Consider the following 13400-nt stretch of genomic DNA (forward strand, 5'->3'; position numbering starts at 1 on the left):
ACAGTGGAGGAGGAATGAAGCAGATCTGTATATATCTGCTTTGAAAGATCTTAAAAATGGAACTGGATAAAAAAAGCAATACTGTATTTTGGGTATGGATGGCTTTTTTTTTTTCTAATGGAGGGGACTGATTGACTCATTGAGTTGAAGACAGAGTGAGGTAGAATTTAAAAACTTGAAAGAATGGAAATCAAATGACTTCTGTTTTCATACCGTCATATGGAATCCAGACCATAAAGACAGCTGGAAGACCTGGAGGTGAAACAACATCCTTCTAAATAACACACGAATCAAAGAAGTCTCAAGAGAAACTAAAAAAATATTCTGAGGGGCGCCTGGGTGGCTCAGTCGGTTGAGCATCTGACTTCAGCTCACGTCATGATCTCGTGGTTTGTGACTTCGAGCCCCGCGTCGGGCTCTGTGCTGACAGCTCAGAGCCCGGAGCCTGCTTCGGATTCTGTGTCTCCCTCTCTCTCTGCCCCTTCCCTGCTCGCGCTCTGTCTCTCTTTCTCTCTCAAAAATAAACATTAAAAAATATCTATTTTGAACCAAATAAAAAGGAAAATATAACATCAAAGTCTGTGGAATACAGCAAAAGCAATTCTTAGAGGGAAATTTATAGCATTAAATGCAAATATTTAGAAAAGAAAAGCTAAGATTAAAAATCTAAGCTTCCACTTCAGGAAACTAGAGAAAGAAAAGCAACGTAAGCTGACAGCCAGCAGAAGAAAAGAAACCCTAAAAAGTGACAGCACAAATCAGTGAAAAATGGAAAGAGGAAAACAGTAGAGAAAAATCAACAAAACCAAAAGCTGCCTTTTCAAAAAGATCATTAACGCGATGAACCTCTAGCCAGGCACACCGAGACAAAAAGAGAGAAGACACAAATCATCAATATCAGAATGACAGCAGGGTCATCACTACTGATCCCATAGACATCCGAGGAAAAGAAAGGAATAGTATGAAGATCTCTATGGCCACACATTTTATAGCTTAGATGAAATGGACCAATGCCCTGAAAGACACAAGCTACCAAAACTCAAACACATGTGGCCTGTAGTGATAGAAAATAATACAAACGCAAGACGGTTTCCAACCGCAGCTCAAAGGAGGCACATCAGCTAAGGGGGAAGGAGAGATGGTAACACAACGTGATCAGCGGTGGGTGCTGCACCAAGAGCCAGCAGGGAAGTGGTATCTTTTACTCTAATGTCTATTTATTTTGAGAGAGAGAGCACACATGAACAGGGGAGGGGAGAGGGAGAGCACCCCAAGCATGCGGCACACCGCCAGGGCAGAGTCCAGCAGCACGAACTCAGAGTCCGACACTTAACGGACTGAGCCCCCCAGGGGCCCCTAAAGATTTTATTTCTAAGTAATCTCTACACCCAATGCCGAGCTCAAACTCACAACCCCGAGTTCCAGAGTTGCACGCTCCACCGACTGAGCCAGCCAGGCGCCCTGGAAATGATATCCAAACAGTTGTGGAGGGGCGCCTGGGTGGCTCAGTTGGCTAAGCATTCCACTCTGATTTCGGCTCATGTCATGATCGCCCGGGGTTCGCCCCCAACCCTGCGCTGACAGGGTGGAGCCTGCTTGGGGTTCTCCCTTCCCCTCTCTCTTTGCCCCTCCCCAGCAGGCATGCGTGCACTCTCTCTCTCCCCAAATAAACAATCCTTCAAAAAATAATAAAAAATAAAATAGTCGTGGAGGAACACGTCCACCAGGACCTCTCAGAGCCACCTCAGAATCAACAAGTCCACAGCTGTTATGGACTGAATTACTGCCCCCCCCCCCAAATTCCCGTGTTGAAGTCCTAACCCCCAGTACCTCGGAACATGACTGCATTTGGACAAAGAGCCTTGAAAAAGGCAATAAACTTGCAATGACATTATTAGGGTGGACCCTAATCCTGCATGACTGGTGTCCTTATAAAAGCAGCCTGGGACACAAACACAGTGGAGACACCAGGGATGCACAGGCAGAGGACGACCATGTGACAGGCAGCAAGAAGGTAGCCATCATCTGCAAGCCCAGGAGAGAGGCCTCGGAGGAAACTAACCGTGCCGGCACCTCGACCTCACACGTCCAGGCTCCAGAACCGAAGGAAAATTAACTTCTGTTGCTTAAGACGCACAGTCTGGGGCATTTTGTTCTGGTAGCCCCACCAAACTTTCACAACAGCCAAACTCATCATCTTTCTCCCCCAGATCAGTTCTCTTCACAGTCTACCAACCATCCAGAAGCCCAGCCAGAAACCTCACCTTCACATCTCACATTCAACCCTGCACCAAGCCCTGTCAATTTTACCACCCAGCCCTCTCCTCCAAGACACTATCATTTCCCATCCAGAAGATCTGGAGAAACCTCAGTGGTCTCTCAGCATGTACTCTGACCAATACCCAACTCCTCTCCCATTGCACCCAGATCTTTTCAAAACACAAATACAACCAGGTCATGCCTTACCCCCATCCCTATGGCCCTTCAGTGGCTGTCCACGGCTTTTAGGATAAACACAAACTGTGTACCAAGGTTTATGTAGCTGGGCACAGCCTTTACCTCCCTCTCTATTCCCCAGCCACACTGGCCTTCTTCAATTCCCTGAATAAGCAGTGCTCTTTCTTGCTACAGGGCCTTTGCACGCACCGTTCCTTCTGCCTGGAATGCTGCCTCCCTTCCATCACCTGGCTAACCCTACTCACCCAGACCTTGGCTCAAGCACTACGTCCTTAGGGACCCTCCCTGACCACCCCCCCTCCAAGTCTGGGTCACATTCCTTTATGATAAACATTTGGAGAAGTAAGTCCCTTTCCTTTAATAGCGTTCTCTGAGTTTATAACTAAATACTCTTCTGTGAGATTCTTTGATTGATATCAGTCTCCCCTACTCAACGGGAAGCTCTGGGAGAGTAAGCACCACGTCTCTGTTTGGTTCACCACCAAATCCCAGTACCCAGCACGGTGCCTGACACGAAGTAAGTCCCAACTGATACCTACTGCATGCATGGTTAATGAGTGCACGGAATTGGGAAGGAATGGAGGAAAACTCATTCCAGGAACACACACACAAGACGCTGAGAGGCCTACCAAGACTCCTGCAGTTTGATGAAGCCAGATCTACAGATACCAACTCTCAGGTTCTTGGACTCAATTCTAACGTGGCGGGGGTTGGGAGGGGATGGGGGTCCCCTACACACAACACCAAACAATTCTCAGACACCAGCAGGTGGTCTGAGATGATCAGCTTCCGCAGGTTAAGGGTTCAGTCCTACAGGACTGCCCTCCCCACCCACTTCAGATGCCAGGCCCAGGCCCCAGGCTATTACCTTCTGACCAAACAGCTACAGATGGGGGGTTCCAATGACCTTAGGTTCTTTTAATGTGCTTGAGCAGCTCACAGAAGTCAGGGAAATTAAAGGACGTGATAAAGGACAGATGAAGAGATAACATAGGGCGAGGTATGGGGAAAGGGCACCGAGCTTCCATAACCTTTCCAGGCACTCCACTCTGCCCAATCTCCACTTGTCAACCAATCCAGAAGCTCTCTGAACCCAGTCCTTTTGGGTTCTTATTAAGACTTCATTACAAAGTCATTACAAGGTCAATGACTAAGTCATTGGCCATTGTGGCCATTGGCCATTGGCCATTGAACCTCTGGCTGAAAATTCCAACCCTCTAAAGACAATCTTTAATCTTCTGGGCAACCAGCCCCAGCCCCTGGGTGGGGTCCAAAAGTCATCTTCAATAATGTAACAAAAGACACCTTTATGCCTCTCAACCCTTAGGAATTTCCAAGAGGTTTAGGAGCTGTGAGCCAGGAACTGTGGATGCAGACCAAAGGCACAGGAGAAATATATTTTGACCATCTAAATGACCAAACACGTATTTTTTACAAATCACAATCTCACACCAGAACAGTGTGGCTCATGAATATAAAAGGTGGAGGGAGGACCCCAAAACCAACCCTCCCCCACACATCCACTGGGTACATACCCGAATTCCTGAAGGTCTCTGTCAAAATGCGCACTGTCCTCGTAGAACACATTCAGCTCTGCATCAACAGCAACAACTTTCACCTGGAAGGGATTTTTTAAAATGGTGTATAGAATTCGCCACAGCAAAGGAGCCCCCTGGCACCCCACGCCCAGTCTGAAGGCACCTTTTGACTCCGCTCGCCCATCTGCAGAGCCCTGGGAGCGGCACAACCCGTCCTCGGGCCAGCAGCGCCGGGGACGCCGACCCGGACACGCCGGGGTCAACCACGGGAGGAACAAAGTTCATGTGTACAGCGTGCCCACTCCACTGAAACAAGTTTCAGGCGGTGATCCGGTTCCAGGTCGCTGGTTATGCCTGTGTGCCTGTCTACCCGCTTGCGTGTTCTCGAGTCTTAGGCGGCCGAGTTCCCTCGGGTCCCTGTCACTCGGGCGCCCGCACCGACGCGCGAGCCCCCTCCGGGACCCCGGCCGCGCTGCGCGCTTCCCGCTACGCGCCCGCGGGATCCCGCCGGGGTTGGGAGGCGGGGGCGCCCGCCGTTTCCGGGAGGGCCGGGGTCCAGGCCGGGTCGCGGTCGCATCTTGAGGGCGGGCGGCACGGGCAAGGCGTTTCGGTGGAGGGGACGCCGATCCCCCGGGGGAAGCCGAGAGGGAAGCGCGCCCGCGGCTCGGCCCCAGGGTTCCCCGCGCCCGGGTCCCGCCAGCCCGGCCCGGCGTCGCGGAGGAGGCGGCCCGCCCCGTCCCGCCCGGCCCGGCCCGGCCCTGGGGCCCGCGACGGTACCTGCTGCGTGCTGAAGTCCCAGCCGAGGCAGCAGCGGCGGGCGGCGCGCTCGGCCATGGCTGCGGAGGGGCCGGCGGCGCGTCCGTCCGTCCGTCCTTCCCGCGGCGTGAGTGTCGCCGCGCTCCAGCGCCCCGAGACGCCGGGCCCGCCCCTCGCCCCGCCCGGCCGGACTCCAGGACCCGAGTCACCCGCGGGCTAGCGCTCTGGCGCCGCCTGCGGGGAGACGGTGCAGGGACGCGCGTCCTGCCGGGTCCTCGGGCTTCGCACCTGGGCAACATACCGGTACCCCCCTGCGCCACCTTCTCCCTTCCAACCCTCCTCCGGCCTCCTCCCCATCCACGTGTGCTCTCCGCAGAGGCCTTGCCCTAACGCCGCCTGGCTTCCCGCGGAGGACGTCTGGACCAGAGGTTCCGCCTTTAAGCTGGATTGTCCCTGCCTGTCTCTCTAGTGGCCCTGGAGACTTCTGTGGCTGTCTCTTGGGTACTAAGGCGACTGTCCACTCATGGTGGTGACACAGAGGTCACAGAGAAACGTCCCCTGGGGCTGCAGGCACTGGGATCCACGGGCCCTGTCATGTCCCAGCAGATCTGAATGGTTACCCCGCTCTGACATGTGCCACATCCCACCTCTGTGTTTAAATGTTCTTTTAAAATTTTTTTTACTTATTTTTGAGAGAGTGAGAGACAGAGCACCAGCAGGGGAGGGGCAGAGAGAGAGGGAGACACAGAATCAGAAGCAGGCTCCAGGCTCGAGCTGTCAGCACAGAGCCCGATGCAGGGCTGGAACCCACGAACCACAAGATCAGACATTCACCCAGACGCCCCCCCCCCCCCCCCACGTCTATTTAAAATCCGAGCTGTGGATGCTCCCTACAGAAAGGCTCATTCACACCTGTGGTCAGCTGATTTTGATATTCTAATGTGTGCCAGATGTGGTGAAGGAGGCATGAGAAATAAAATCAGACCCACTCCCTTCCCCCCTAGAGCTGAGGACACCTTCTCTTCCCCGTGCTCCACCTGGCTGTGTCATTCTCATTCCTAGGACTGACTTCTTCCCACTCCCAGGGGCTTCCCAGCCCATCAGAGCCCCTCTCATACTTTTTGCGATGGCCTGATTGATTACCTGCCTGTCTCTCTCGCTGAACTTGAGCTGCTTGGAGCCCAGATGCTCCTCTTGGCCCAAGGTCCCAACATCAGTGGCAGAGCTGGGCCCAACGCCAGCAAGTCTGATTCCAGAATCTGCATGTTTAACCACTAAACAAGCCAATTCTCTGAGCAGCCTTGTGAGAAGGCCCGTGGCAAAACACAAATATCTCATGAAGGCCAAGGCCACTGGCTCCTTTTCAAGCTCTCTTACAGGGTGGCCTTGTCTTGTTCAGGGGTGCCTCTCTCTATGGGCTGTGGCGCCTCTCCCATTCTGGTGACTCATCCTTTCTTTTGATGCAACAGCCTTTTCACCCTGGCCAGAGAAGGCTGGAGGTCCGAGAGGCCATTTGCCTACATCTGGAAGCTGCACACCCACAACTTACTCCATTAGCAAGGAATGAAGACAGAAATCGTAATTCCAAGCTGTCGATGCCTCTCAGGTTGTCCTCTGTGTTGATGCCCTGAAAAAGCACACTGAGTAATAGAGGTGGTTACAGGGGACCCTGGGGAAGTGCTGCCGTGGCCTGAGCACAGCTCGTCTTTTGCCTATTTTGCTCCAAACTTGAACCTGGCTCCCTGCACGGAACCGATTAAAGAGCCCCTGCACAGACTTCGGAACAAAGCAGAAACTGCCCCAGAGGGGTCTCTCTGCAGTGACCAGGATAACCACAGTCCCCAGCAAGGCTCCTTCCTTCATCCAGGCCCTAACTGCTACCCCAGCCTTAGGGCATAGCAAACCCCCAGAAAGGAAGTCACGTGATCAGAGTTGCATATTAGGAGGACGGTGTGTGGAGAATAGGGGCAAAAGGCAGGAAGGGAAAATCCATTAAAATGTGGTTGCAGGAAGCCTGAGGCAGGGCAGAGGTGCTGATGATGGAGACAAGTAAATGGAGTCACGAGATGTTGGGGAAGCTCCAGGAGCCACGCGGACTGAGAGGGGGAGGGGTCAAAGGCAATGCCCAGGTTTCTGGTTTAGGAACTGTTGATGCACAACAAAGCACCCTCAAACTTGGTGCTCAAACTTAGAACAATAATCTCGTAGTCTCCCTCACTTAGCAGGTCTCCTGGGGGCAGCTGATCTAGACTGGGCTCGGGCGGAGTGGTTCCACATGTCTCTCATTCTTCTCTTCATGGGGCCAGCAGGGTACCCCAGGCCTGCTCTTCTCATGGAAGCAGAGGGGCAGAGGAGGGCAAGGGCAAATCTGTGAGGCCTCTGAAGGCCTAGGTTCAGAATCGTCATGCCGCACTTCCTCCTCTGTGCCACCCGCCAAAGTCTCGTGGACGGCCCAAAGTCAAGTGGTGGGGATGGGACAAGGGCATGGCTGTGCATGCAGGGAGGGGTGAAGAACTGGGCCACTGATGCAATCGGCCGCAGGCCCCCACCAGATGGAGCGTGGTTCCATTTCTGAGTTAGGAAACATGGGAGGAGAAGCAGCTGGGGGGGCAGGGAAGATGGCGAGATTAGCCAGGACCTGGTAAGTTTCAGGTGCTTGTGGAGACATTGAACAGGATGTTGGATAAGCGGCCTCCAGCTCAGGAAAGAGCTCTGGACCAAAGACAATGATTTGTGAGTTATGAGTTCCCCATAGGAGCGGACTAGCTTGTCAGAAAGGGCTCCGGGTGGGACAGATGGAAAGCCCCAAAGGGAACTGGGAAGGACAAGTCAAAGACAGATGAGGAAGAGATCATGAGAGAGGGGTGTGGTAGAAGCCAACGGAAGAACCTTTCTGGAAGGGGAGGGGCTCACCAGGGCTAAATGCTGTGTGGGAACCTGTCCCCTGGTTTACCAGTAAGATGGCAGGTCATTGAAACTTTAACAAGAACAGACTCAGTGGAGCCCCTTAGGTCTTACTTTTTTGGTGCTTTTTAAAATTTGGCACTGTTTTTATGGTTTATTCATATTGTTATGTGTATACCTACTTTTGTGGTTCCAAAACGGTGCCACGTGAACTGCTAATTCGAGGCAGTTCATAGCTCCAACATTAGATTGCGCTACATTCCTTTCTGGAGCAGACCTGTGCCGTCAACACGTGCAGTGAGAGGCAAGTACTACAGGGAAATCAAGGCAGAACGGACAATAACAACAACGGGGCACCTGGGTGGCTCAGTTGGCTAAGTGTCTGACTTCTGATTTCAACTCAGGTCGTGAGCTAACAGTTCATGGGGTAGAGCCCCATGTCGGGCTCTGACAACACGGAGCCTGCTTGGAATTCTCTCCCTCTCTCTCTGCCTCTCCCCCGGTCATTCTCTCTCTCTTTCAAAATACATAAACTTTAAAAAAAGAAAAGGAGGACAGCAGTGTTCAATCCAACGCCAACGCTTGAGAAGTTGGGCAGTGTCCAACAGGCACGACCATTGTCTTAGTAAGTTATTCCGGTTATTTAAGAATGAAATGAAATAGTATTTTCTCCTCAATTTACGTGCATTACTTTCTTCAGATAGCTACTAAGTTATTAGGACATAAATACATATTAAGCTCTTTGGACCTAACTACTTAATACACAGAATCGTTAGCCATTGCTTCTGGCCTAGGAGTTCCATGGAAAAATTGTTGAAATTCTAAGTGTGCCGTGAAGTAAGAACATTTGGGAACCCACGATCTAGTTATTTCCATCGAACTGCTCCATCGGAGTCAATAGCATGCCAACCCCACATTTTACTGTCCAGGCTCCCAGTGACACCCGAGTGGATTCCAGTTCCCCATTAACGCAAACAACACTGCACAGAACGTCCTCATCCATGGCCCTATGGACCTGTGCGAGGAAATTTTTCTGGGTTATATATACAAGAGTAGGATTTATACTATGTGTGCATAACTAATTTGATTGGAGTGCTGGATTACTCCCAATGTACTTCTATCCCCACATCGTTTTGTTTTTTTTAGTGTTTTATTTATTTTTGAGAGAGAAAGAGAGAGAGGACAAGTGGGGGAGGGGCAGGGAGAGAGGGGAATAGAGGATCAGAAGCGGTTCCACGCTGACAGCAGCCAGCCAGCCCAATGCGGGGCTCAAACCCCTGAGATCGTGACCTGAGCCAAAGTCAGACATTCAACTGACTGAGCCACCCAGGTGCCCCTTCTTACCCCACATCTTATATAAAGCCCTTGTGAAAGTTGGTAAAAGGAAACTTCATTTAGAATAAAGTGCAGAGGCCAGCAGGGGGAGCTCTAACACCCTGCCACTTGTCAATTGCAGACTTACTAGGAAGAGAAGGACCTTGCTCTCGGCTACTACTTAGTCACCACTTTACTATTCCCGCAAGAGGAAGAAAGCCCTCTTCATCCACCTCCGAGAGCCAAGCCAATGAGAGACAGTCAACTCAGCCAATCAAAAGCCACTACATTTCATACTCCCAGTTTCCTCCAACGGACCTTTTGTTTTTAACAGCCTCCCCAATTTCCCCATTTCCTCTATAAATGAGTGGTCCTCTCCTTTGTTCTGCCTATGGTTTTGTAGTAGAGTGGCTGTCCTTGATTACAGTGCTCTACTATTCCCAAATAAACCCATTTTTGCTGATAAAATAACTATCAGTTTTATTTATTTATTTTTAAGGTTAACACCATCCTTCTAACGTTTGCCAATCTGATAGGTGAGGGACGGTTTCTCGTTACTGTTTTAATTTGCATTTCCATCATTACTGATGAATTTAAGCATCTCTTCGTATATACTCATTAGACATTTGGGGTTTCCCATTCAGTGGCTTCCTGCTTATGCCCTTTGTCCATTTTCCAGTTGGGAATTTTTGTCCTTTAGTTGTGGATTTGCAGGAGTTTCTTACTTTTCAAGGTATAAATCCCCTGTTTGAGATGTCACAAATCTTTTCTCCCAGTATGCCATTTATCTTCTGACTTTGTCCATCTTGCCCTGTGTTGACTGGAAATCTCTAAGTTAAATAAAATAAAAGCCATCATTTTTTTTTTTTTTTTTTTGCCTTTGTGATGAGGCTATTTGATCTTCTTTAAGTGCTGTTACCCTACTCTCAGACCACAGAGCTATTATCTGACATTTTCTACAAAGATATCAGCCTTCATTTTCTCTTATTAATAAGGTCTTTTATTTTTTTTAAGTTTACTTATTTATTTATTTATTTTTTTAAATTTTTTTTCAACGTTTTTTATTTATTTTTGGGACAGAGAGAGAGACAGAGCATGAACGGGGGAGGGGCCGAGAGAGAGGGAGACACAGAATTGGAAGCAGGCTCCAGGCTCCGAGCCATCAGCCCAGAGCCCCACGCGGGGCTCGAACTCACGGACCAAAAGATCGTGACCTGGCTGAAGTCGGACGCTTAACCGACTGCGCCACCCAGGCGCCCCGAAACTAGTTTTTTATCCCACCCAGCCTACGGCAGTATTCATTAATACTGACCTATTGAAATCATCCAGGCTTATATATATTTTTCTTGATGAGTTTTTTCAAGAGTGAAAAGTTAGGAGTAATTCATAGCTTTAATTCCTATCCCTTTCACTTCTAAGACAAAGAGGAAAATCACTGAATCAAAAATAATCAGAAATTAGGGAATGAAATAGACAATTATAATTCAGGTTGACTAATTTATTATATGTCTGAAATTTTATAGATTTCATCTTGGGATGTGTTTCGAATTAAATCATTCTTCTGTCCGTTCTATCGCAAAGGTAGCACAAATTCTTTGTGAGATCAGCGGAAAGCTGTTATGAGAGAAAAGAAATATTTAGAATTTAGTTCCTAGCTGGGCAGACATCAGAGAGATTTATTTGTCTAAGTTTGAGGGTAAAAGTCGGTCCTGCCTCCAGTTAAATAAGTAACTCATTTAGCTTGAGGTTAAGATTTTTTTAAGCTGATTTTTGTGTTTATATCTGGAGAAAAGTTTGATGGACTTTGATATTTAAGCAGATTGTCAACAGCCCTGAGGAGAAAAGTGCTTATTTTCACCGGAGTGCGGCTACCCCTGCTGTTTATGTGTTTGTACTCACCTCAGAAGCAAATTTGATTTAGGAAAATTAAATGTTGGTGTGGATATCTTCCATTTTTCTGGCTTCGTTGCATTTGTACCTTAATACCTGCCTTTCCCCACCTCCGTGAACATTTGAGGAAGATAATTACACCTGTATACACGAAAGAAAGGCCTGGAAAGATTAACTCCAAGTAATTAAAAATTATCTGTGAGAAAGGGACCTAGAAGCTCTTGGTTAGGAGGTGACATTTTATTTTATTTTATTTATTTTATTTTTTTTTTCATTTTTTTTTTTTCAACGTTTTTTATTTATTTTTGGGACAGAGAGAGACAGAGCATGAACGGGGGAGGGGCAGAGAGAGAGGGAGACACAGAATCGGAAACAGGCTCCAGGCTCCGAGCCGTCAGCCCAGAGCCTGACGCGGGGCTCGAACCCACGGACCGCGAGATCGTGACCTGGCTGAAGTCGGACGCTTAACCGACTGCGCCACCCAGGCGCCCCAGGAGGTGACATTTTAATTAACTCTATCTTGTTGGGCTTTATGTTGTTGTTGTTGTTTGGCTATGGCTGATGAATTATTGAACTTTCAACTTTTGGACTAAAAGAATTTAAAAAAAGAAATCAAGAAAACAAAACAACAATCATGGGGGGGTTATCAAGGCGTTTAGGACTTTTAACTTAGTCTCTTAAATAATTATGGGTCAAAAAGGAAATCAAAATCTGAAACACTACTTAGAAAGCAAGAAAATGAAAGCATCCTTAGCAGAATCTTTGGAATTGACTCAGAGGTGAATGCATATGATTGAATATTTTCTTTAAAGAATGAAAAGAAATTAATTCTATGTAATGAGTACAATTGTGTGCCCCCCAAACTAGTGTACAAGTTCTAACTCATAATACCTGTGGGTATGACCTAATTAGGAATTAGGGTCTTTGCAGATGTAATCAAGTTAAGATGAAATCACCTAGATTAGGGTGGGCCCAAATCCAATGACTGGTGTTTTTATGAGGAGGGAAATTTAGACACAGACATACACGGGTGGGGAGGGGGGAGGGGGGGGCATGTGAAGACAGAGGCAGAGATTGACGCAAGGTGTCTACAAGCCAAGAAGCCCCGAGGATTGCCAGAATCTAGAAGAGGCAAGGAAGGATTCCTCCTTAGATCCTCTGGAGGGAGTGGGGCCCTGCCCAAATTTCAGTCTCAGACTTCTAGCCTGCGAAACTATGAAAGATAAGTTTCTGGGGCACCTGGGCGCCTCAGTTGGTTGAGCGTCTGACTTCGCCTTAGGTCATGATGTCACCGTTCCTGGGTTCGAGCCCCGCGTTGGAATCTGTGCTGACAGCTCAGAGCCTGGAGTCTGCTCTGGATCCTGTGTCTCCCTCTCTCTCTGCCCCTCCCCCGCTTGCACTCTGCCTCTCTCTCAAAAATAAATAAACATTAACAAAAATTAAAAGAAAAAGATAAGTTTGCATTTCAGCCACCCATTTTGTGGTACTTTTTCTTTTTTCTTTTTTTTTTTTAGCAGCTCTAGGAAACTAATAGAGCCCATAATTCAGGAGGTTAGAAAAGAAAAGAACAGAAGAAAAGAAAAGAAAAGAAAAGAAAAGAAAAGAAAAGAAAAGAAAAGAAGAAAAGAAAAGAAAACGTGAGCCGGTAGGAAAGCAGACAGGAGACAAAAAAGGTGAAAACAATAAGAAAATGGTACAAACACAAAACTGGTAAATAATTCAAGAGCTAGTCTTTGACTCCAGAGAAAAAGATGAACCTCTTCCGAAACGTAAAACGAAAACAAAAGCAAATCTTTGTAAAGAGCTAAACCCACAACGTGGAGCCACGTGCTATTGTCAACACTCAGGCCTCGTCACCAGGTCGGTCAGGCATCCAGGACCCAGATCTCCAGGCCCTGCCAAAGCCCGGGGCAGGGACACTCCCTGAGGATGCCCCACAAGGGACCCTGGATCCAGTGCCCTGTGAAGATTTGTCCTTCACCTTCTCATCTAAATGGGTGAGGAAGGTGACAGCAGAGCCACTGTCCCTTCCTTGGAGGAGAGCTGGTAGCATAGGACAGCAGGAGACCACTGAAAGACCGGAGCGGGGGAACAGTGTGGTCGGGGTGCACTTCTTTTTGAACTGGGGGTTCACTTTTGAAACACGAAGCTGAAATTGTAAAAATATATTGATTTTACTATGCTGACAATAGATAACCATATGTATCGGCTCATTCTTTTCATTCATGCATTCATTCATTTTTTAAATGTTTTACTTATTTTCGAGAGAGAGAGACAAAGCGTGAGTGGTGGAGGGGCAGAGAATGAGAAGGAGACACAGAATCCAAAGCAGGCTCCAGGTTCCGAGCTGTCAGCGCAGAGCCCCATGCGGGGTTCGAACTCGCGAACCGCGAGACCGCGACCTGAGCTGAAGTCAGACGCTGAACTGACTGAGCCACCCAGGCACCCCTAATGTGCTAATTCTTATAATAGAGCGTGAATCAAATGTCAATTTGCTGGCATAACCTTTCCGACAAACTGTAGACTGGAAAACACTTTACA

At 48.6% G+C, this 13400-nt stretch overlaps 1 protein-coding gene across 2 annotated transcripts in view; it reads right to left on the reverse strand.

Moving 5' to 3' along the window:
* The window catches only part of XYLB (xylulokinase), a 59178-nt gene extending 54265 nt beyond the window's left edge, over positions 1-4913 (reverse strand). The window contains exons 1-2 of one of the 2 annotated variants that reach the window (XM_019418723.2): positions 4773-4913; positions 3993-4075 (exon numbers count right to left, since the gene is read on the reverse strand). In XM_019418723.2, coding sequence (XP_019274268.1) covers positions 3993-4075; positions 4773-4829 — 140 coding nt within the window. In that variant the 5' untranslated portion in view covers positions 4830-4913. The remainder of the gene's footprint in view (positions 1-3992; positions 4076-4772) is intronic. The other variant, XM_019418722.2, reaches the window with a different exon arrangement.
* Between the last annotated feature and the right edge of the window lie 8487 nt (positions 4914-13400).

The sequence above is a fragment of the Panthera pardus genome, unplaced genomic scaffold, assembly GCF_024362965.1.
Source record: "Panthera pardus isolate Hobbes unplaced genomic scaffold, ASM2436296v1 HiC_scaffold_16, whole genome shotgun sequence".
In the NCBI taxonomy this organism is placed as follows: Eukaryota; Metazoa; Chordata; class Mammalia; order Carnivora; family Felidae; genus Panthera; species Panthera pardus.